Below are 26,341 nucleotides of genomic sequence, written 5' to 3' on the forward strand. Positions count from 1 at the left end.
CTTCACAAACTACAGCTGAACCAATGCAGTGATGCTTTACAGGTAAAACACAGCTGGAAACAAGAAATGATGAACAAGTCTTCCTCAACACACATCAAAAAGGCAGAGACAGGGGCTCGGGTGTGGCTCAGTGGTAGAGCGCTTGCTAAGCATGTGTGAGGCACTGGGTTGGATCCTCAGCACCACATTAAAAAAAAAAAAGAATGAATAAATAAAATAAAGTAAAAAAAAAAAAAGGCAGAGACACAGCAAATAAGCAGACACCGATTCCTTTAGCTCCTTCCTGGGCATGCATCCCACTATCTGAGCAACGTAGGGTGGGTTGACTCATTTCTCAGTTTAACAGAGAGGTGAGTGACTCACTGAGGCCTACATGGCTAGTAGGTGGTAGAGCCAGGATAAGCAATTGGGTATATTAATTCCCCAAACAATGGGGAATTTTTACCCTTAAAGTGTAACAAATATGGAAAAGGCAGAATATTCACCAATCTTATTTACAGTTTGATTTTCTTTTTCATAAACACTCACATGACCCTTCACTAATCAAGATACAGAATATTTTTGGCACCCCAAGATATCCTTTTGTGCCTCCAACTATGATTCTTGTTTCCATCATCATCCATTAGCTTTGCCTGTTCTTGAACTTCAAAACTAAGGAATTATCAGGAAGCACTGGTGTGTGTCTGGCTCCTTTCACTGAACAGGTGGGAGGCTCTCATGTTGCTGCTTGTGCTATTAGCGTGTTTTTTTTTTAAAATTGCTATGCATGTTTGTGCCCCTTTTTAGGGTATTCCCTTTTCTCTTAGGTGGGTAACAAGACTCAGTCTATTCTAGGATATCTGGCAGCAATGGCAGCCAGTGGCAGGGGAAACCCTGCTATATCTGTAGGTGGGTGACAGATCACACCTGTTTCAGAGCTCTGGTCTATGTTTCACGGCTGAAGCTGTGGGTTCTGCATAATGCAAAGTGGAAATGACTAAAAAGAAATAATATGACATGCTGAATAATCCAAACCCAGAGAGAACCGACTCAGAAACCATTTGTTCTGAGTGCTCTGATGCTCATGAGCCATGTCTCTCCTCATGTTTAGCCAAAATAAGTGGCATATGAATCTAGCAAAAAGAAACCAATGACTTAAGACCTTACACAAACTATGTGTTCTTTCTGGGCTTTGGATTCCTCTGGTAAAGGAAGGGATTAGAAAAAAATGGCTAAGATTTCCAGAGAACAAAGAGAAAGTGGAAAGTCAGTACTCACTTCTTTCACACTGCTCCCCTTCTAGACCTGGGGGACAAATGCATTTTCCAGGGTAGAAACAAGTCCCTCCATTAAAGCAGGTGGTTGAGCAGTTTGCTGTCAGAATGAACAAACCAGGGGCTGCATTAGACAATGGGTTAAACCAAACAAAAACTCTATAAAGTGCATGATGTTTCTTAGGCATCTGTACTTGCTCATTTACTTCATAAAGTAAGCCGCTTAAGCCCACTTTACAAATACAAAAACTGCAACCAATTACTTCAGTTATTCACAGTAATTGATTCGAATTACAATTACCATCAAATTACAATTACTAGATTTCAGAACATAATAGGGTATAATAGGATATCACATACATTCTATCCCTCCCACTCTTAAAAGCTTATATCTTAATGAAAAAAGGCATGGAGTATATAAAATAAACCTGCCTTTTAATTTTTTAAATAAAATCAGTGCTCTGAAAAGGAGAAGAATGCTATGCTATAAATCCAAGATTTGTTTTTTAAACATCTGGTTGCAGGAAAAAAGAAGAATAAAAGGTGAAGCTTACTTTGGAATAGACAAAAAAAAGAGAGAGAGAGAGAAGTCATAAATATTTGGATCCAACAAAGAAGAAAGCATTTTTTTTAGGGAAAAAAATGAACAGGATTTATTTTATCTAACAGATATTTTTTAAAAAATGGGCTTTTATGAAATTTAGATAAAAACATAATTGTACTCAGAAAAAGACTGCAGACCCTTGTGAGATCATATAGGTAGTGATATGGTGGCAGCTGAGTTGGAGGGATAAAGCTGGATGTATTCTAGTGGGAGTCCAATTAGCTACATTATCCAGGTTAATAGTCATACTGTGATTCAGCCTAAACCCTCCCTCTTGGTTTAGTTTCTGGAATTTCACTGCTTGCTGGCACCTAAAATAGAGGGAGGACAGAGAAGTGGGAATGGAAGAGTGAGAATGGAATGTCTTAAAGTAGACAAGCTGGCTCATTCAGTAAAGGCTAAAATTAGAGTTTGGATTTTTAGCAATTTCAGTTATATATGCTATTTGTTTTTGTCCCATATAAAATGGGCCAAAATTGGCTCTAGCTGAACAAAAGCTAAAGTAAGCTTCCAATAGGAAAATCAGAAAGGAAATCCAAAAGTTATATGTGTGCTCTCTTTGTGGAAAAGAATTCCAACTAAAATATTTTACAAATATCCTGCTTCTTAAATGATAAATGCTGTGTTTAAAATCACAAGCATCTCCCAGCTCCAGATAGTGCTATACTTGTTTTGGCAAAACCAAGCATCTTGACTTAGAGAGGAACAGTAGCATTTCGTTAGAGAATTCAGGAGATCCATTCACGTGGCCTTCTTTTTTGCTACTTGGTGCTGGTATCTATCACTGGTTGTTTTTGTGAGTGTGTCCTGTTCCCTAACTCATTCCTATTTCTCCTAAGGATATGAGGAAACGAAACATTGGGATCAATATCCATGTGGTCCTTTCCCTGTGGGAACTGCTCCTTACTGTTATCTAAAATGCTCTGAGCCTGGTAGCTTAATTGAATAATAAAACTTGATAAAACTGATTATATAATTGAGCCACACTCTTAGTTTACTGCCCTGACCACACTTCTCCAGATTTCTGCAATGGTTTGGATATGGTTTGTGTTCCTAAAAGACTCATATGAAGGGATCTTTGTCCCCAATGTGACAATATTGTGAAGTGTTGGAATCTTTAAAAAATGGGATCTGATGGAGGATGGTTGAGTCACTGGGGCTACCATCCTCAGAAAGGATTAAGGTAGCTCTATGGGACCTTAGTTCCTGCAAGAGGAAGTTGTTATAAAAAGTGCAAGCCTGGCCTGTGAATCTTCCTCGTTTCCTATCTGGCCATGTGATGTTCTCTCTTCCAGATATTCCCATAATAATTCCATTTACCAAGATGTGATATAGTCAGAAAACCCTCACCAGAGAGCAGATGCTGATGCCATGATCTTAAATCTTCAGAACCATAAGCTTAGTTACTCCTTTCTTTATAAAGTACTCAGCTTTAGGTATATTATTATAAAAAAAGATTAATATAATTTCTATTGTACAATGAGCCAGGGACACTTTCAGTGGAGCTGAGAATATATTGGCTAATACTTAACAACTCATTTCCTAACATTTATGGCACATGTCCCAAGGGCCAATGAAAGTTGTTTTTTTAATGTCTGTTCTAGAATGTAGTGCTAAAGTCTAGCTCTATGCCAGTAACTAAGCTCCATACTGTCTTCTGAATAATGAAAGCCTTTTTGTTGTTGTTGTTGAGAAAGTAAAAAATATTTTAAAAATATTCTCAGATCTTTAGAAGACCAAGTGAAATTTCAATGAACTTTCCAAAAACAAAACAAAAATTACTGGTGTCTAATAAGTAGGAAAACTTTCATCTGAAATATAAAATATAAAGATACTGGAATACAGATAGATATATTCCCTCTTTAGTGACCATGAAGTGTTCGGGATGTGGTAGCTTTAGTAAAACATTGCAATGCATACACCACTGTGCAAACTACACCAATAATGGCCACATCTACATAAGCAGACCACACTAGTGGTTTTTTTAAATATGTGAATATAAGCCTTCTTCATTCAACTATCTGAAAGATTTGATTTATTTTCTAACAGTTTCAATATAACCTGAGCTTAATTCTGCTGTAAGAAATGCCCAGTTTTAGAGGGCATTGCCTAACATGCACAAAGTCCCAGGATCAATCCCCTATATGCATAAAGAAAAATAAAAGGTTAATAACACATACAGGAAGAAATGCTCAATTTAGAAATAGCAGAGATGCCAAATGCTAAATTTAGACGAAAAGAGGATTCACAATCAATAACTTTACTTACTGTCTGTCATTATTATTAGTGTTATTAGAGTTCAATCTTCATGAATACATGTTTTTAAAAATTGTTTTCAGTTTAATGCTATGATTTTTAAAAGACCATTTTTAAAAAAAAATATAGAAATGCTTTTGGATATTATCTCAGTTAATTCAGGGGCAGGACAGGAAGGTCAATGACTTCCTTCCAAATTCAGCAAAAGGAAAAAACATGTTCCAAAATAGAGCAAATTACCTGCTAAAGTCTAGAGTCCCTCACAGGGAACTGGGACCTGAATTAGGTAGCCTGGGTTGCACCATGGTACATAGAAAGGAGTGAATTTGTGTTAAGCTGCTCAAGCACTATAACCTCACTATGCTTATCTGGGAATGAAACGGATAACACTTTCCATATCTCAAAAGGCTGTTGAGAGTAAAATCAGACAATTAGATAATGAATGTCGTAAAATAGCAGACAACCATAAGCTATTATTCTGATTCATGCTGGGGGCTTTTTACATAGCTTTTCTTTCTTTAAAAAGAAAAAAAAAAGAAACTGTGCATTATAATCTTGGTACTAACTGATCACTAAAGTGTCGCTTCTTCAAATAATAGTCATCATTTTATTTCAAAACATTTTTCTTAGCCCCAAACAATGCTCTTTTCATAAAATTAGCATTCTAGATGCAAAGGTAACTCCATTAAAGACACACACTTCGCAGAAATTCTAAATGTTTTCCCACTTGCAAGATGTGAACTGGGCAAAATAGACTGGTATCTTGTACAGAATATGAATTGTTCAGCAATATTGTAAGGCCAAGTCTGAATCCAGTCTCTAAGAACAAAATTTGACCATTGCTGCAATGCTAAGAAGGAGGCATGTAACCTCTAAGGGACATGTAACCTTGTGAGCCAAGTATTGAGTTGGGAGTCAGTACACCTTTAGGTCAGTCAATTTGGAGCACGTTGTTTGATGTGACCTGATAAGCTCACCCACAGAACTTATTCAGGGCATATCAAATTTCCAGCTGTTCACAAAAATCCATGATCCCCTCCCATAACAAGAGTGCTCAGTGGAAGATAGTTGTCCCGCCAGGATGACATTCTGGCTACATTCAGAGAGGACCAGGAGGCTAATTCCTACCCATAATAGGTGTGGAAGTTTTGTGGGTCACTTCTGGGGGCTAGCATTTTTTTTGCGGGGGGGTCCTTAAAGAAATACCTATTGCAATCACCCTTCTCTGCTTTGTTGACTGGACCTAGAGAGCTCCAACACTCCAGGCGGGAGCACAAGATGGAAGGTGCCTGGTCCCCTGAATCACTGCATGGAGAAGGGCTGCACTATCCACTAACCCCCTAATCCTGCACTGGAGAGTCCTGTGAACGAAAATAACATTCTGCTGTGTTAAGCTACACTCAAATGGGGGTTTCAATTATTATACCAGTCATCTTTACCCTGAGGGATACATCCTGCTTATAGAGTGAGGACACATTTAGTGCACTTATTTGAATCAAACATTTAAAATGTAAAACTTGATTCTTAAAAAGAAACTATTACCTTTATCACAATTAACTCCATAGAATCCAGGTGGGCAGATGCAGAAACCAGGAGTAACACAAAGTCCACCATTCATGCATCGTGGTGTGCAAAGGGCTTATGGGGAGAGAGAATTCTGATTAAGGCCAAATGGGGATTTGGGGTAGAATCATTTTTAAATGTCAATAATACAACAACTTCAAGCTTTGTAGTTGATTCTAAAATGTGCACCCTTCTGAGATACAAGTTTGCTTTTTTAAAAAAGAAATGTTTTGTGGTTTTAATTAGGCTATTTTTCAACTTCTCAATTTCTTAGAAAATAATTTTGAATTTTTTTCACTTTGAATGCCTGATTAAATTTCTTTTTCCAGAGTCATCTTGACTAAGGTGTGGTTTTTTAAAACTGCAAATATTTCCTCTCTGCCCTATATCCTTGATCTTCCAATTTCAAAATAAGTGCAAATAAGAAATCTAAGAAAAATATTCTTATTTCTTAGAGATAAAAAAATTTTTTGCTTATTCTGGTCAAATAAGCTCTTGGCATTTATGCATCTTATAATTAATATTCATTCTCTTGCTTACCTCTATTTTCACATAATTATCTTAAAAGTAATTTCCCTGAAATGAACATACTTCCTACACAAGTTATTTTCATCCTTTTTTTTCTTTTAGTTGTAATAACTTCATAGCTATGGTATGGACTTAATTGTGAATCAAGCCACTTTTAATTGGAGTAAATAATTTCAAATCAATGGCAATTTTTAAAGCCAACTTAAGTAGAGAAAATCAACCTCAAGACTTTGATAAGATTATGCTAAAGTACAGTGTATACAATAGTGGGAAGGGGGCCTCCAGAGTGTTGACCCTTCCCAAAGTTCTCTCCCTGCGTCATCACATACAGGGTTTCACAAAAAACCACTCGCAGAAGAAATACTTTCAAATAACTCTTTTATGGTTTTTTAATTTTTATAATGTGACCAAAAAAATAATTTTAGTAGATGTGTTAAAAAGCCACGTGGGACTCCTGAGACATCATGTTCATTAGAAAGCAAACAAGAGATGCCAGCCTCTGTTCTTTACCCTTCTCACAGTGAGGCCCGTAGAATCCATCAGGACACTCGCAGACTCTTCTTTCATTACAAAAGCCTCCATTTCGGCACCCTCCTGGGCACTCAGCTGCACCAAAGAGAAACGAGGTAGTTGGGTATCCTTGGAATCATGCTGGGTGAGTCACAGCCAACGTGGTATATTAGTGATCATCTTTATTTCAGCTCACCAATTACGGCAGATTGAGTGCCCAGATACTTCTACTTTATTCTCCAAACAACACTTCCATTTCTCTACATTGTCAAATTTTGCCTCTTGCAATCTTACTTCCAACAGTAGGGGGCTCATGGACAAAGGTAAAGCAAATTTTTATGCTGCCTTCATCCCTACCTATCAACCTACCATACCTCCTTAAATTCACAATGTAGAAGAATGAAGGATATTGTCCTCATTCACTTTTAGAGAGTAGGATGACATTTTTTGATAAATCTTGAGAGCACTGACAGGCTCCAGAGCTTAAATTTTGTATAGCTCGTATAAAGATGGAAAAGAAGTCAAGCTTCCATGCTTACGGGACACCTGGAGCACTGCAGGGAGATGCTGATGAGCCTTTGCCCACAGGGACACTGAGTGACAGACATCCTCTCCTCTGTGGATGTGACTGGCACCAAGTTTTTGGCAGGGAAACGTCTAGTTCTGTCTTTGACAGGTAGAAAGTGCTGGTAATGACTGGCACTTATAGTAAAGAACTAGAGAAAGAAAAGATACCACTGGAGAGTCTCAATTAGTAAAGCAGGACCCTACGTTACCCATCCTCCCTTCCATTGGTATGGTTATAATTATCCAAAAAAAATCTATAACAAATTTTTTGTCATAATCACACCTGGAATCCTTATGGGCCTCTTGAGTCACTATTAATGCTTACCTTGCTGACATGTTTTAAAGAAGATAGCATTTTGAGGGGTCTGGAGGATGGTATTGCCTTCAGAATTCATTACAATCACATTCACTTCAAATGCTGCCACCCCATCTTGTTTTCCAAGACACGGGAAACCAACTTGAACGACTAAAAGAAAAAGAGAGAAGGTATGGGGAAACAGATGATTCCAGTTTTACAGAAATCGTGGAAAGAGACACAAAGAACAAAGCAACACTGTTCACATTTTCACGACTTTCTTGTATCCCTACTGGAGTAGGGACTGTATTTAGATCATCTGGGCATTCTTCACAGAACTTGTGCGCCATGCCAGGTGGAGAAAGAATGGGTGACACTCATTAATTTGTACTTTCCTAACACAGAATTGGAGGATATTTTGTTGAAAGTCTGAGATTGTATGAACTTTGAAAAAGCGAAAAGATTTTCTCTGGAAATTAAGGGTGCAAAAAGGAAGCATAAATTTATTAGGGAGAAGAAATTTTGTGGGCACCTTCATCATCTAAAAAGAGCTAGAAACTAATATTTCATAATCCATTAAATAAGGTCCATGAGCAACACCCCCCTAGTTTATTTTTATGCTGTGTGCTTGAAAGTGACAAACTATCTACTTTGAACATACTCTACAACTCAGACAAGACTCCAGTCATTGGCTTGAGTTAATGCGTTCATATTTTCTCAGGCTACTTGTTAACATGAAGAAGTATTTGGTGTGATGAAATCATCTTCTGGATGGGCTTATAACTAATGGTTCCTAATAAGGAGCCAATTCTTCCAGGTGGGTCTGTTGATCACTAGGCATGTGTAGGTGTTGACAGGGGCGCTACAAAGCAGGCAGTGGGAACCAACGACACTGCTGTACGGAGAAGGTGAGGAGGCCACCAGTTGTGGAATAATCACAAGTCATTGGGTGAAATGGGGGCAAATCAGGTGTGAGCATTGATAGACAGACTGACTAGGCAAATTTCTGGGGATGACTGCTCCAGCTGAGCCACTAGACTCTAGGTCTTTCGTAGGAATAAGAAGAAATATTGCCAGTAGGTACACATGTGAGATTTTGCTTCTTTTTTTTTTTTTAAGAGAGAGAGAGAGACAGAGAATTTTTTAATATTTATTTTTTAGTTTTCAGTGGGCACAACATCTTTATTTATATGGTGCTGAGGATCGAACCCAGGGCCCCGTGCATGCCAGGCAAGTGCGCTACCACTTGAGCCACATCCCCAGCCCGAGATTTTGCTTCTTTTTGTTTCTGTGTGGCAGGTATGGCTATGACCCTGCTTGGGCAAATCATATTAAACCAAGACAAATTTCTTTATTTTTAGAGGGTTCATAAATCTTCCTCCCAGGTTTTTAAAAGAACTGAGCTGAAAATTGGTCTGCTGGGAGAAGCACACAAGCTGGTCATGCAATCTTTGTAATGTATTCGACAATCAAAACCCCTCTAAAGGCTTTGGCATGGTGAGTGTCCTTTAAGGTCTCATTCCCAAAATAACACATTTCTAGTTCCTGAGTCTTGAGAATTGAACATTGCAAAGAATCGATTATATGATGAAAAGGAATTTTAGCTATTTTAACAGAAGTAAGAAGAGATAGAAAACCAAAGTTGCGTTCAAAGTTTCAAAGTAAAATTGTATCCATTGAGAATCTTAGTTAAATGAAATCCTACATATGACAATGGCCAGTTATCAAAAAAAAAAAAGTCACTAATAGAGATTTCTATTTCAGAAGGAAATAAAGGAGTCAATCAATAATTTTTAAAAACTTCTTTGCTTTTCCAACTCATTTACACTAACCATTTATGAAGCTTTACCCTCTTTTGAATCTTCTGCATAGATCAGTAACCAGTAATTGCCCTAAGCTATAAAAAGATGGAAGAACACAAAAGGATACTAAAGGACTAAGCTTGTAGAATCTTTCTTACCACAAACTTTACTGCCATCGCTCCAACTTTATTGGTTTCCAGGTATATCTTTTTCTTGGTCCTTATTCAGCCTCCAATTTGCAACCCACCTGACTCTTTTAAAAAGGCACTTGAATTTTATTTTGGGCTTCAGAATCTTGGTATGAGAAGATGCTTGTACATAAACTTATTTCATTTCTCCTCATCAGCATAGTCAAACTTCAAAACATGTCTTCGATGTCAAATATAAAAAAAAATTCCTTATTAAGTGTATGGGAAATTCATTTAAGATTAGTAGTTCTTCTAATCTTCAGATATGCTCAGGGCAGACCATTTATGCAAATATGGTTAAGTTATAACTTCATTCAGATGTTTTCAGGGAACATCTAGGGAGTTTGGAGTGCTTACATGAAAGTGTATGGTTTACTAACATGGCCTCTATGTCAATGAAAGTAAAGATTATACTCAGAGAATTCCCTGCCCTTGTAGGGATGCCAAAAAAATATGGCTGTGTGGGTTGTAGTTCAGTGGTAGAGAGCTTGCCTATCATGTGCGAGGCACTGGATTCGATCCTCAGCACCATGTAAACAATAAATAAATAAATAAAGTAAACTTATTTTTTTTAAAAAAAGATGACATCATGACTTAAAAAAAAATATATGGCTGTGCATAATCCCAGGGAAGAAAAACAAGGATGCAAAATAAAATAGGAAGTTCAATGAAGAAAATACATCATAAGTCATTTTCATTAGGGTTTTCAAAGTTAACCAGAGCTGGGCACAGTGGCAAATGCCTGTAATCCTAGCAGCTCAGGAGGCTGAGGGAGAAGGACCACGAGTTCAAAACCAGCCTCACTGACAGTGAGGCTGTTAAACAACTCAGTGAGACCCTGTCTCTAAATAAATTTAACAAAAGAGGATGTGGCTCAATGGTTTAGTGCCCCTGAGTTCAATCCTGGTACCTCCTCCTTCAAAAAAAGTGTTAACCATTCTCTTTTCTGACTAAATACAAATTATAGAGTTTACCCATTCAAGAAATATTTATTGGGGCTGGGATTGTGGCTCAGTGGTAAAGCGCTTACCTAGCACGTATGAGGCCCTGGGTTCAATCTTCAGCACCACATAAAAATAAATAAATCAATTAAAGGTATCATATCTGACCACAACTAAAAAAAGAAATATTTTTTTTAAAAAGGAAATATTTATTGAATGTCTGCTCTGTGCCAGTCATTATTCTATGCACTGAAAATGCTTCAGTGGACAAAACAAAATCGAAGAATTCTGTCCTTGTGAAGTTTAAGTTTCAGTGATTTAATTTGAAGATATATAGCAAGAGCAAAATATTTAAATCACTTAAAAATTTAGAAAAGTAAAGTAAAAATTGATGTGTTTAAAGACAGAGACTTAAATTAGAGTTACAAGTGGTGGCAATGTATGTTTTAGGTCTGCTACTACTGCATTCTTTGATTTTAACCTCTTTTATAATCTCTCTACCTCTAACTTCCTATATTTTAATATTACTAGATTTTCTATATTTTAATTTTACAATAGGTACATAGATGTCATCTGAGAATATTACCTAATGTTTAAAACAAAATCAATAGAAAATTGAATCTGCTATGACCCACTGATTTTGGGTAGTTTAGTTAAACTCTTTGTGACTGAGTTTCCTCATTTAACCATAAGATCAATAATAATGCTATTAAAATAATTTTTAGAAAATTTATGTGAAAAATTATTTGACTTGAATAAAGAAAAGTATAATGTTGGGCTGGGGTTGTGGCTCAGTGATAGAGTGCTTGCCTAGCACGTGTGAGGCACTGGGTTCCATTCTCAGCACTGCATATAACTAAATGAATAAAATACAGGTCCATCAACAACTAAAAATAAAAATTGGAAAAAAAGAGAAAAATGTAATGTTATGTCAACATCAAAAAATGTCTTTCATTTAAAAAGTCTTATCAAAGTACTTTATAGCTGGATGTGGTGGCTCATGCCTGTAATCCCAGTCATTGGAGAGACTGAGGCAGGAGGATCACAAGTTCAAAGATAGCCTTAACAATTTAGCAAGATACTGTCTCAAAATTAAAAAATAAAAAAGGGCTGGGGGTGTAGCTAAATGGTTAAGCATCCCTAGATTCAATCCCAGTATTTAAAAAAAAAACGCACTGTACACACACAACGTAGTTATACTAAATTGTGTCTAAGGCAAAAGAGAAAAATAGCCTTTTATGTTTTTAAATAGAAAAACTGTAAGAAATTTTGGAATTTTGGTAGATAACTAAATATAAGATGTAGTATTTTCCTCTTCTTAGTAAAGCAATTGAAATGATATAAGATGTAGTATTTTCCTCTTCTTAGTAAAGCAATAGAAATGATATAAGATGTAGTATTTTCCTCTTCTTAGTAAAGCAATAGAAATGATATCCCTCAGAATTTTCTTTCTAACCTAAAATTATGTCCAATTACTATTAATATTAACATAAAGTATATAAATTACTTTCCTTCATTATTTATTTATTTATTTATTTAGATACCAGGGATTGAACCCAAGGGCACTTAACCACTGAGCCACATTCCCAGCCCATTTTTTAAATATTTTTTATTTTGAAACAGGATCTTGCTAAGTTGTTCAGGCCCTTGCTAAGCTGCCAAGGCTGGCTTTGAACTTGTGATCATTCTGCCCCAGGTTCCAGAGCTGCTGAGATTATAGGCGTGTGCCAATGAGCCCAGCTCTTTCTCATTTTTCAAAGATTCAACAGTTGCCAAGCTTAAAATCTTTGTTTATCTTATTTATATAGAATAATTCCAAACCACCCAAGTAAAAAATTGAACACATTAAAAATCCAGCAGCCCTAGTGGAAAAGCTTTATTTACACATATCTATCTCTTCTGATATAGGAGGTATATAAACATAGTTGTGATCTGAACCCTCATATGGAATAATTTGAAAAGAACCAGAAAATAAACTTTAGGAGTTAGGAGGTACCTTGTTCATAAGTTTCAAAGAATTCATTTTCAATGAAAAAGCAAAAGTAAAAAAGGTATAAATTGTAGTAATTATAGTTGCCCATCTTTGAGCCGTAAAACATGAAATGAAAATTTTCTTTTCATTTCTAGAAATTCTGCTTGCCTTTCTTTTTGCTTACACAGGTTTTATGCATAAGAAAGTTTAAGTAATAAGAATTACAAGAATGTCTTAAAAGTTCTGAAATAATTTCATTTTAAAAGAAAACAAAACAAAATCCGACTTTAGTTAGCTTCATCTCCGTTAATTGCCTTTTGTGAACCCTGTATGCTGCCCAAACTGTATTTCTCTCAGTTTCTCAAATATGTGGTACATGTCCACAGTGTGCTGCCTGCACACCCAGCTGCCTGGAATGTTCTTTCTCTTCTTTTCTGCCTGGTGCCCGCCTACTCAACTTTCAAGGCCAAAATGAAATAGCATTTGCTCTCTGTAGCCTTTCCAAACACCTCCTGCCTGAATAATTTCACTTACATATTTCATGAATACCTCTATATAAAATTTCATTGTAGTACAATGATTTCATTATGGTCTGCGGCTTTACTAAAGATGAATTTTTCAAAGGCAAGAGCCATATCTAATTTTTATTTATTTTTTTTATAATCTTAGCCCCTAGCCTATTGTTTGTCCCAAACTAGACACTGACAGAACCAATATAGGTTATGGGAGACACACTCCTTACATACTCAGGCACACACTCTGCTCACATGCACAAAGACGGGAATTCACCATAGACAATGGGAGGTACAGAGAATAAAATATTAGCAGCATGTATCTGGAAAGAAACACACACAGAGAAGAAAGGCATCAAAGGCAGAAAAAGCATAGGCACTTTACTTCTAAGGAATAATAAAATGGAAAGTCATGTTGTGTTTTTGCAACAACAAGCAAATGAGTACCGAGCCACTTTTACTAAAAGCTAAATAAAATTAGGCCAGATATGAATTCCCAGGCAGTCTAGGTTGTATAATCTAAACTGAATGAATTAAGAGAATTTAGGAAAACTAAAGCAGATTAAATTTCACTCACATGACATTCAAGTACACAATGATGTACAACTGGTTGCACATAAACTAACTGTTATGTAGAAGTAAGTGCAATCTTTTTCTAATTGAAAACCTCTTCCATCATGAGATGGGGACAGTGCTCATACTGTCTCGACCTCTAGTCGTTTGAGGACTGCCTAGTAAAGGAAGAGGTAAGAAAGGCAGGCAAGCGCTCAGTCTTAACGCTGCAGGATTATAAACTGCTCCATGGTTAGAATTTATCCCACATAAATGTCCACCAGTTCTTCAAGTTGCCCTGACAGCCCTTCACTGTCTCAGCAAATCTGATCACTAACTCTTGGGCTTCACATTCTGCTAAGAAGTGGGGCCACCAAGGAGACAGTCCCTCCAACATCAGTGCACTGAATTCCTGAAAGTCATAGTTGAGAAACACCACTGCTCTGTGGGTTTCATGTTATGACAGAGACAGTGTTCAAAGAGGCAAAGCCCTGGCTTTATGGAAACTGTTTTTTGTTATACAACTCAGTAATTTTACTGAACCACCCTGCAGTTTGTATTTCCTGTTTTTGTTCTCTTCAGATGCCAGAAGGCAGGCACTTCATAATTGTTAAAGATCAAGAGTTTTCTTTCTTTCTTTCTTTCTTTTTTTTTTTCCAACGCAGTGTTCAGGCATATAGGAGTCTGTGGGATAAAAGAACAGCTTAGCAGCTTGGGGGTATAAAATAGCCCAGTGGAATAATGAATGCTACCTGGATGCTTAAGAGCAAAGACACACTGATTTGGTTACTTTTTAATAATTCAATGTACCTTCACCTCTCCTACTGTGGTGACTGAGCTAATGAGGCTAATGAATAACTGCCCTGCGATACTCTAAAATTCCCATAAACTTCTTGCACCCGCATTTTTCTGCAAACAAATAGTACATGTTCTTTTAAAAAAGTGCATGTGCGCGTGCACACACACACACACACACACACACACGTGAGCATACCACCTGGTCCCAGAAGAAAGCTTATTCTTTTAAACTTGCCTTGCTCCAAGTATCATCCACTTTTTCCTCTAAATTTTATTATTTTTAATGTGTACATTATCAGAATTAGTAGAAATTGATATGTTTTTTTGTTTGTTTTGTTTTTGGTACTGGGAACTGAACCCAGGGGTGCTTAACCACTGAGCCACATCCCCAGCCCTTTTTCATATTTTATTTAGGGACAGGGTCTCTCTGAGTTGCTTAGGGCCTAGCTAAGTTACTGAGGCTGGTTCATGATCCTCCTGCCTCAGCCTCCCGAGCTCCTGGAGGAAATTGATGTTTAATCTAAATATGATCTATTAAAACATTCTCACATCACGTTGTCAATGTTGAGAAGTAGAATCTTGGTAAAATTTTTAAATTAGGTTAAAACCACTTAATTAGAAATCCAAAGATGCAAGATTTATTGGTAGCTGATCAGATATAACTGTAATTAATGCACTGATCTTCCTTTTCTTTAATAATCAGAAAAAGACAAAGAAAATTTTCAAAAATACAAGTTGGAAATTGAGAGACATGCTACATATTTATTTTATTCTTGACTCCTTTAAAAAAAAGGTCAAAAAATATGATCAAGAAAAATTTCATATAAAATTATCTTTGACTTAAAAGGTACATTATGTGACATGGCAGGAGCCTAAGTAATGATCATATTCCAAGAACTTGGCGGTTGTAGCGTCTTTCTTGCCTCCATGATGTAATAAAGCCCCATCAATGCCATCTGAGTGGGACTGGGATATCCACATCTAGGGAATAGGAGGTCCATGTCCTTGGGGCTACAAATGTCAGGCGAATAAATCTCCAGAGCACAAGCACTCATTCCTTCACACAGAACTACAAATCCATCTTGATGCGTAGTGAATTCCCTGGGAGGGCTGCCAGTCACTACAGCACTGAGATGATCAGAGAGAACTAAATTCATACCTTTCCTGACTACACTCACGCCAGGAAACCAGAGGAAGTGTTTATTTAGCTCTCAGCTCTTACAACACTGTAATGCAGCAATGCAGACGCACTGGGAGAGGCACATCACTGCAACCTGAAAACATCCTTTGGGAAGATGCCTGATTTCTTGATCATTGTATAGACTTAGCTCCTAAAGGGACTTTTATATGGTATCTGAAAAAACTATTCTAATGTTCTTAGAGTAGAGTAAGATGAAAAATTTTTTTCTTAAAAAAGAGGGGTTTGTAGTCAATTATTTTAAATAAAGTTGTTACTATTACAATACTAAAATAAACAGTAAGCTATAACTAAGTTCTACATGTAGAAAAACTTAAAGTGAATGAAGGCACATATCATGAATCAGTGAAACCTCTCACACTAGTAAAGCTGATGACCCAGAAAACAAATTTGAAAGCCCTGCTTCAGGCTATTGCCAAAATAAATTTTTATAAAATAATAGAAGCAGTGTAAGGTATCACTTTACTGTTCCCTGGACTAGGAATTAATTTCCAAAAGCAAAAGGAAAGGAAAAAAACTTGCAAAAGAAAATATACTTTGAAAACATAGATTTTGATCCCCTTCTCCAAAAAAATAAAATTTAAAAATATATAAATGGTAAATTGAAAAAGTGCATTAAAGACAATCTATTTATGGCAAGATTTGCAAACAATAAGAATATCATTATCCCCATATAAAAATGAGCATGGAACAAAGGTATTTTGTGTTGTCTACTAGATTGAAATAAGTATGTCCTATCTTAAAAGAAATTTTTTAAATAATCAAATTAAAACTATGCTGTGAAAAAAAAAATCTCTTTTCACTTTTTAAGTCAGCAAGGTGGTTAACAGGATTAATGACCTATGTTGATGAGATTATAGCAAGCCAGGCGCTCTCTCACACTGCTAGCCATGGTACCAACAGGTACAACTTTTATGGAAAGTAATAATGGCATTGTGGCAATTTAAGAGCCTTTTAAAAAGTTCATGGTTCATGTCCTTTGACACAATAATTCCACTTCTAAGAATCCATTTGAACAAAATAATGAGATAAACACCAAGATTTTGGTGTTCACATTAATCCTACAATTACTTTCTGTGTGCCTGCTCTTTGCTGGGCCTTGTGCTAAGCATCATGGTGAATAATGCAAATTGGGCTCCTGCCCTTTGGGAAGTTAACATCTATTACTTTTAAAAGTATGTTTACTGTGATATTTCTAGCATGCAAACTCAAAAAAAGTCTCATTAATAAACAATAAAAGAATTGTCAAATTATGGTACATCCATAAAATAGAATATTATAATGGATACTTTAATTATTTATAAAGAGCATTTAAAAAGAATTTTTGAAAAAATTTATAAATGACATGGGGAAATGCTTATGATAAAGTGTTAAAAGGAAAATAATCATGATGTCAAACTATATACAATATTACTGTTACACAAAATATACATTCATTTAAAAAGACTAGAAGGAAATATATGAATGTGTTCACACACATGATCTCCATCTCTTTCTAAAAATCAGAAATCGTGGGCTCATTATTAATATTTATCTTTGGGAAAGTCAGTTAAACCTCATAACTCTTCATTTTCTAATTTACAAAATGAAGCTATAATTCTGGTCTTAAAGTACTCAAATTAGATAATGCAGGAATGGGTTTCACATAAGATGAAAAACTGAAAACAAATATTACAAACTATTATTTTCTTAGTAAAGAAGGATGATGGGATCTGAATCCCTTTTTCCCCACTTTTCCTTGTGTTTCTCTCATTCAAATTCCTACTTAATACCATGCAAACTTCTGGCAGTTGTCTGCAATCACTTACTTAGAATCTTTGCCACATTAGTGCAGCATATGAATCCATACTTATTGACTGAATGTATGTCAGCACATGTGTTTATTTTCTCTGTCCTTCCTTCCTTTTTGTTTTCAATCTGAAGTCTTTTATATACCTGCTATGGGCTGAGACTATTTTGGGTTTTTAGGAAATTATAAAACCATCATTTCTTCACTCTCATCCTAATCCTTTGCCTGAACAATCACAATTGGGTTGCCCTTAACTCAACACATCTCTTCAGGAAAACATCTCTTCCCTTTGATGGATGACATTTGGGTTCTAAATATTATTCTCATCACCATTACATTTTAAGTGTAAACCTTTCTCCAAGGCGAAGACCACCCACCTGATGCCTTGTGAGGCACTGTTCCCAGCAGAGGGACATTAACAGTCGGATCTGCCATGATGCCTTTATCCAGGGAACGCAAAGAGAGGAATTCATAGAAGTATTCTGCCTACAACAAAAGGTAATGACAGTGAGAACCACGGAGACCACAGAGAGTGAGAAGGCACTTCCAACACATCATCCATTTGATGGAAGAGTGATAATATTCCCCATGGAGCTATGGAGCCTCCGACATTTAAGATGCTATACAGGTATAACTCACCCTCTGTGTTTTGTGGGTACAGAATTAGACCCTCTGTTTGAAAAGAAATGATTTTTTAAAACATTGAGAACATTTATCTAAAACATCCATAAAAGATGGTCTTTTAACAGTATCATTTTGTTGCTGTCTGTTGAAAGAATTGAGGGAAAAATGCTTTTAAGGAAAGAAATGGTGTCAAAACAATTATTGATTCACCCTTATAAAATCCATCTCAACTTTTGGGGTCAGTTTTTAATTCTTTTCAAATCTTAAATGCGTCTTTTGATCAGAATCTGTAGGGCTATAATATAGGGCTAAGGAAAACAGCAACCTATTGACAAAAGAAGACATTAAGGGCCAAAATTAATGATCTTGCTGTTAACATTTATTTTCTTCTCTCATTCCCTTGAGAAGTTTATATTTAAGGTCTTAGTTTAATTATGGAGAGAAAAGCCTAAAAATTCCCCAAACAATAATACAATATGACAAGCCATAAAACTTTACTATGTAAACATTTTCATTTTCCCATTAAGTCACTAGTTAAGCCTCACAAGGCCATGAATGCTGAAGGTAGTGACACATAATCTCACTACAGAACTTTGATGCTTAACTGATTCTCAATTCTTTTGTTAAAAGAGTTTGTACTGGAGGCAACATGTTCTTGCTTAGGAACAAGAGAACAATTAATCAAGAAAACAAAAGCCAACACATCAGGCAAGTTGAATGGTTCTGCAGTCATCTGTACAGATATCCAGAATTTGGATGGGTTAATTAAAGTAATTAATTACATAAACACAGGCTAAAAGAAGGTTAAAAAAGAATGGGATCTTTCCTACATGCAGTATAGAATTTATTTTCCAACATGGAAGATATTAAAAGATGAATGGGGGCTGGGATTGTAGCTCAGTGGTAGAGTACTCACTTAGCATGTGTGAGGCACTGGGTTTGATGCTCAGCACCACATAAAAATAAATAAATAAAATAAAGATATTGGGGCTGGGGATGTGGCTCAAGCAGTAGCGCGCTCGCCTGGCGTGCCTGCGACCCGGGTTCGATCCTTAGCACCACATACAAACAAAGATGTTGTGTCCACCGATAGCTAAAAAAATAAATATTAAAAAATAAATAAATAAAATAAAGGTATTGTGTCCATCTACAACTAAATAAAGAATTTATTTTAAAAAAAAGATGCATGGTGGACATCCAAATGACTTTCTGCTTTAAATCATAGTATGAAAAGCATTAGGCATTAAGGACTTCATAGGAAGCTAATAATGCAAAAGGGAAATTACAGTTGTTATGGGGATATTGTCTACAACCGCAGTGAGATGAAACTACTTCCTGTTTCAGTAAGCTGAAAGGAACAACTTCATTGACCAAATCCTCACTATCTCCCCTTCTCTGAATTGTGGCAATGGTTCCAGAACACCACAGTGAACTATTCCCTAGGTAGTAACAGTTTCATGAATTAATTTATTAGTTCATCCACTAGGAGGAACCTGAGGATCAAGGGCCATAAGACAGATGATTCCTATTTTATCTAAGGAAAGGCGGAGATCCAAAAGAAGTTTGATGAAAAGAATGTTGTCAGGAAAGGTAATTCAATTTGGAATACAATCCTTTGAAAAAGAGAATGAATAGTATTTCTGTCCCTGCAGGAAAACTAACGATTATATTAAAAGTGGACTCATTTTCATGAATCCAGGTGTTTTAAAGACTTCTATCAGCAGTTGTTTCCCTCTATGCCAGAAAATACTTTGCTCTAAAACATATTTTAGTTGCCACAATGAGAGAACTTAATGCTGAATGCTGTTATAATTAATTACATTTGCATTTATTTATATTACCTAGTACAGTAATAATAATAATAATAATAACAACAACAACAACAACAACAAGCAGCAATAACATAACACAGGTGTAATAAACACTAAGTGCCCAAACTTCTTCTGAACATTTTATTAATGATACACATAATGATGTGAAAAACTGAGTGGGTAGAACACAGAAACTCTGAAACAAAAACTTCAAATACCAGAATAAATATTTAAAAAAAACCAAACTTCAAATACCATATAATAAGTCATCATTTGCTACTTCATAATCATCTTTTAGCTTTATCTCATTATAAATCAAATCTACTTTCTCTGAGTGATACTTTTAAATTGCATTTGTAAAACTTAAGATAATTTCAATAAGAAATCTGATTTTAGTTAAAAATATTTATTAATAAGAAAAAGGATGAAACACCAAAATTAGAACAATTACATAGAATTGATGGTAATTGGGTTTTATTCTTTCTCTCTTTTTCAAAGTTTCTGTACATCGTTCTATTTATGGTGAAATTAATGCATTTATTTTTTTAGAAAAGCATTAATTATGTCTCCTGCTGCTAGGTGTGTGGCTGATGATAATCATTGACTCTGAAATTCTCACCCCTTCTACTTAGGGTAGTTATGCTCATTCAACAATTTTATTAAATCTTTTTGAAAGCATGCTTCAAGACAAAGTAGTTTCCAAATGTTTTCTTTCAAAAGTTTCCTATATATATATATATATATACATACATATATATCTCCACAAGACATTAATTAAAAATAAAAGTAAATGGCGAAAGATCAGTAGAGTTGGTGGAAGGAAATAGGGGGAGGGAGGAGAGGAGAAAAAGGAGAAGTACTGAGGACTGAATTAGAACAAATTCTATTCTAAGCTTTTATAACTTCGTTAAAATGAATCTTAATGTAATGCTAACTAAAAAGAATAAAATAAAAAAAAAAAAGTTTTGGTGTTCAAAGTATTTGGAACTGAAAGAATTTCACTCAAAGCCCAGAAAGGAAAGCTCAGGTCTCCATATGGTCACATAAAGTAGGCTAGGAAGCACTGAATCCATCATATTGAGGTCTGAAAGTTTATCATTAGCAGTGACATGACACTAAACATTATGCAGCTAAGTTTAATGGATGTTTCTGGATGGCCAATACTCTGATCTTATCAATAACAAGTTTCACAGGTTTTAGTATGTCTCTTTGGTTTCTTTGAGAATCAGTGCACAACATGATCTTTCTGCTACAATTCTAAGACTACCAAAGACTGTTGTAGGCAAAAACTGCTCAGTTTCTTCTGTAGATCATTTTTTGTAGCAGGAAAGGTGGACATTTGTTAGCTGAATTTCAGTTAGCAATAACAAAATGATAGTTCAAAAACTGAAAACCCCTGAACCTTTGCATTTTCAGAGGATAGAGTTAAGAACTGAGGGTATCAGGACGATGATGACCTTTTCTCATTTAATGGGTATTCTTTTTTTTTTTGGATCTTATCAGCAAAAAGCAGTTGCTGGAATAAACCTTTTTTAGTTATTTATCCTTCTTTTTAAAAATATTTTTGAGTGAATTCATTAATTTATTAAAAGATAAGGTCACTGGGCCGTCAATGAAATGTAAACAGTAGTTGTTATACACACGATTTTTAAAATTTCTTTCCACAGCTTTTATTGGTGCATTATAGGTGTACATAATGATGGAATTTGTTGTTACAGATTCATAAATGCACACAATGATACAATATAATTTGGCCAATATCACTCCCTAACACTCCCCCGCTTCCTTCTTCCTGGTCCCTTTCCTTTACTGATCTCCCTTTGATTTTCATGAGGTCCCCACCCCCACCCTTATTTTCCTTTTTCCTCTCTAGGTTCTATATATGAGAGAAAATATGCAAGCCTTGACCTTCTGAGTGTGGCTTATTTCACTTAACATAATGGTTTCAAGTTCCATCCACTTTCCTGAAAATGACATAATTTCATTTTTATTTTTGGCTGACTAAAACTTCATTGTATATGTATATTACATTTTCATTATCCATTCATCCATTGATGGACACCCAGGCTGGTTCCATAGTTTGGCTATTGTGAACTGTGCTGCTGTAAACATGGGTGTGCATGTATCGCTATAGTACACTGAGTTAATTCTTTAGGATAAATCGAGGAGTTGGGTCATATGGCAGTTCCATGCCTAATCTTTTGAGGATCCTCCATACTGATTTCAATAGTGGTTGTACTAATTTACAATCCCACCAAAAGTGTAAAAGTGTTCCTTTTTGCCCTGTTTAATTCTATTTTAATTAATTCATTTATTAATTGGGTTATTTTTGCTTTTTTTGGTGTTTTTTGAGTTTCTTTATATATTCTAAATATTAATCCTCTGTCAAAAGAGTAGCTAGCAGTATTTATCCTTCTTATTAAAGACGGTAATGGGACTTGAATCTCTGAAATTTGTAATCTTCTTTATACTTGGTATAAAAAAAATGTTCTCCAGCATTTATTGTTGTTTGTATTCTTGATGACTGACATACTTAAGGTGTGAGATGAAATCTCAGTGTGATTTTGATTTGCATTTCCCTACTTGCTAATGATGTTGAACATTTTTCATGTATTTGTTAGCCATTTATATTTTGTCTTTTGAAAAGTGTCTGTTTAATTCATTTTTTAAAATATTTATTTTTTTAGTTGTAGTTGGACACAATATCTTTATTTTATTTATTTATTTTTATGTGGTGCTGAAGATCGAACCCAGGGCCTTGCACTTGCTAAGCGAGCGCTCTACCACTGAGCCACAACTCCAGCCCTGTTTAATTCATTTTAATTAATTCATTTATTAATTGGGTTATTTGCTTTTTTGGTGTTTTTTTGAGTTTATTCATATATTCTAAATATTAATCCTATGTCAAAAGAGTAGCTAGCAGTATTTATCCTTTTTATTAAAGACGGTAATGGGACTTGAATCTCTGAAATTTGTAATCTTCTTGATATATTTTTTCACAAAGTTTTGTCCACATGCTGTTTTTACTGCTTCTTAAAAATTCTAACTTGAAAGGCAAGGTGCAGTGGCACATGCCTTGTAATCCCAGGGGCTCTTGAGGATAAGGCAGGAGGATCACAAGTTCAAAGCCAGTCTGAGCAAAGTCAGATGCTAAGCAATTCAGTGAGACCCTGTCTCTAAACAAAATAGGACAGGGGATGTGGCTCAGTGGTCAAGGACCCCTGAGTTCAATACCCAATAATGCCACCCCTATCAAAAAAAAAAAAAGATTTAGACTGGGGATATAGCTCAGTTGGTAGAATGGCACAAGGCCTTGGGTTCAATCCCCGCACCACCAGAAAAACAAAAAACAACATCTAACTTGAAAGCCACTTAGAAACTGAACAGCCTTTTGCCTTTGATGTTCTCACTGACTTCTTTCAAAGTTTCATTTGCCAATGTACAGAGATCTACTAAAACCATCAACACCATGTAAGTGTTTCTACAAGTATACATTGCCACAACATAGAGAATAAATACATCCTTAATTTAACTTATGTGTTTAAGTAAAAAGTCATAAAATTTGGCCAATGAAATAAATGATCAATTTATGTCATACTCTAACTTCTAGACAGAACTTTCCATTTTTATTTCCTTTTTAATGAAATAAATGTTCCTAGACCCCATGTTTCCATTGGAAACACTTATTTGGAGGCAAATAAAACCTAAATTCTAAGCCAAGGAGAACAGAAAACTAGCTTCAAAGTTTGGGAACAAGTTGCACAAACTGCAGATTTATTACTTAGATAAAAGGAACTCAGAGCATAAACCATAGTAGAGAAGTTATATTGGAGAGTCTGAAATGTCCATTAGGAAAAAGTACATTTTGTTTTATTAAATGACATTTGTGGAAACTCAGGTAGAGGCAAGTAGGGTGATTATTTGGGAAATGCATGAAAAGATTGCTTTGTATTCAAACAAAGAATAGGCCTATTCAGGAGAATAATTCACTCCTAAATTAAGTTGCTGAAAAATTTTGCTGACCTGGTTTGCCATGCAGTAAATTTTCTTTTCATGGAGAAGTATAAAAGACACCCAAATGTTATCAAGAGGGGAGTACTGGGGGCCATTTATCTTCCTTCTAAATTGACTTGGCTGAAATTAGGGTTGTTCCTTCCAGAATAGATGAAGACATCATTTAAACAGCAAAATGAAACAACTCCTCGGGCCTTCGCTCCAGCACTCTTTTGTGGGGTCGACATGGAGAAAGGAAGCAGAGCATCACAGAGCATCAGGAGGAATGAAGAGAATCCAGTATTTTTTTTTTTCCATCTTTGAAGTTCTGGGTTCATAGTGTGTACTTGAACCCTTCAGCAGAATAATTGCAGGAACCTCTGAGTTAAGACTCAATCTTTCATAAAACCATGACTCTCAAACCTCCTTTAACTTCAAGTTTCATGTTGTTGGCCCAAGTGTTCATGGGAAAACACTCAAACATCAAAGGTGCCATCTTTGTTCAAAGGAAATGTCAGGCATGTGTAGATACAAAAAATATATAGAAGCCAGATGATTTAAAAATTTAAACAATTTTTGTTAAGTGTTTACTATACTGTAATCACTGTCATCTAATCTCACAACTGTCTACTAGTCTTATACCATACAAGTGAACTCATATTTGGGTACTGAGTATGAGACGCACTAAAGGAATATAAAATAGCTTCTATACTATATATGGAGAGCAAGAAGAAATCTTCTAAAATAACAAGAAAGGAAAATAAGGCACTGTTAAAACCTCAAACTAAATGAATAAGCATGCCCAATGTTTAAGATAATCTGATGCCTGAATATTTGGCCCCAAATTGCCAATTTCACATTCTTCTTCAGCGTTCTTCTTACCTCTTTGCAAAATTTTATCCTTCAAACTCATCAACTTTTGGATTATGTGATGCTCTGCTGATTCTCCTCGAATTTCTTGGTTTTCCTCCGTTTCCTCAATATTCCCCCTCTCCGCTCACAATCATATAAAATTACTAAGATCTAGTCATCACTAAGGTAGAGCCATACCTATATTCCAGTGATTTCACCTCTACTGACCTTCATTGGGCTTCTCAGTCCTTGGTCCATCTTTCTTCATATTGTCATAAAACTCAAACTCTTATAGATTGTCCTTTTGGGCAAGGATGCTTGCTATCATTGGAAACAGTGCCCCCCTCAAAAGGACCATGTAATTAGGCTTGGTCCCCAAGGTGGTACTGCTGTGAGATGATGGAACCTGTGGGAGGTGGAGCCTTGTGGAAGTCCCTTAGGTCACTGGAAACATGACTTCAAATGAGATTGTGGGACCCTTATGTCTCTTGCTGTGTCTGCCTTTGACTCAAAATTTGAACAATCAAGCAGATGCACTTGCTCCTGCATGATATGTGCCCTTTCCTGAGGTCCAGTCTCATAGGACCACCCAGTCTTGGACTTAAACTTCCAAATTATGAACTAAGTAAGACTTTTTTTCTTATAAATTAGTTGCCTTGGGTATTTTATTGTAGTGATTCAAAGCTGATTAACAAACACAATGCTTAACATGAACTATTCACACTCTTCTTCTAAAGTGTAGACTCTTGTCATCTGCCTTATCATCTTCTTTTTAAAAATATTTATTTTTTAGTTTTAGGTGGGCATAATATCTTTATTTTATTTTTATGCAGTGCTGAGGATTGAACCCAGTGCCTCCTCATGCATGCTGGGCAAGAACTCTACCACTGAGCCACCACCCTAGCCCTGGCTTTGTTACCTTCTACAGTGCAGACTCTTTGTCACCTGTGTGCCCACGCTCACACTCACAGAGCCTAGTTCATTGTCTTCCAAGACCATCGGATTATTTTATATCTATCAACAGTAATGTTACTTTTCTAACAATGAAGTTATTGAATTTTAAGAATTCATTGTTGTTTGTTGCTTCTAGCTCATGTCTTCATAACCAGGCACCAAAATCTGATCCTTTTTCTTTTCATATCATATTTTGATTATGTCCTGTCCTTTCATCCCCACCCCCATCCCCGTTCTAACCCCAGCCCAACCTTTACTTCTTCATATGGCATTTTATAACATTCTGTGAACTATCTCCTTGCCTTTCTTATTAAAAAATCTGTTAAAATATAAAACAATAAATCTAATTAAAACATCACTTTGTCATGTCACAATCTTTTCTTACCTACTCTTATCTCTAGGATAAGGCAATTAGCTTGATAAGTATGTCCATAGTCTGGCTTCAAGTTTCCTTTATCCCTTACTACTCCACAACAGGGATCATCTTGCAGAGCTCAGTTGGCCTGCTTGAAACCACAGCATACCTATACTCCAGTGATTTCACCTCTACAGAATTTCACTGAACATACAGCAGCTTGGTCTTTAAACATATACCACCATATATAATTATTCAAGTTTGTGTGTATATATCATGTATCCTTATCTAAATTTTGGATTCCTTATAGAAAAGAATGGGATTACATTTTTTACCCAACACATTAATAAAGTCTCCCTCACCACTGTGCACAAGCAAGGTAATCTGAAAAATGTTTGCTGAATGAATGAAATAAATGACCCAC

At 35.8% G+C, this 26,341-nt stretch overlaps 1 protein-coding gene across 1 annotated transcript in view; it reads right to left on the bottom strand.

Annotated features, from left to right (window-relative positions):
* Positions 1 to 26,341, bottom strand: part of Wif1 (Wnt inhibitory factor 1) — a 62,526-nt gene that overhangs the window by 8,379 nt on the left and 27,806 nt on the right. The window contains exons 3-7 of the mRNA XM_076853075.1: positions 17,706 to 17,814; positions 7,607 to 7,747; positions 6,715 to 6,810; positions 5,656 to 5,751; positions 1,258 to 1,353 (exon numbers count right to left, since the gene is read on the bottom strand). Coding sequence (XP_076709190.1) covers positions 1,258 to 1,353; positions 5,656 to 5,751; positions 6,715 to 6,810; positions 7,607 to 7,747; positions 17,706 to 17,814 — 538 coding nt within the window. The remainder of the gene's footprint in view (positions 1 to 1,257; positions 1,354 to 5,655; positions 5,752 to 6,714; positions 6,811 to 7,606; positions 7,748 to 17,705; positions 17,815 to 26,341) is intronic.

This window comes from Callospermophilus lateralis, chromosome 4, assembly GCF_048772815.1.
Source record: "Callospermophilus lateralis isolate mCalLat2 chromosome 4, mCalLat2.hap1, whole genome shotgun sequence".
In the NCBI taxonomy this organism is placed as follows: domain Eukaryota; kingdom Metazoa; phylum Chordata; class Mammalia; order Rodentia; family Sciuridae; genus Callospermophilus; species Callospermophilus lateralis.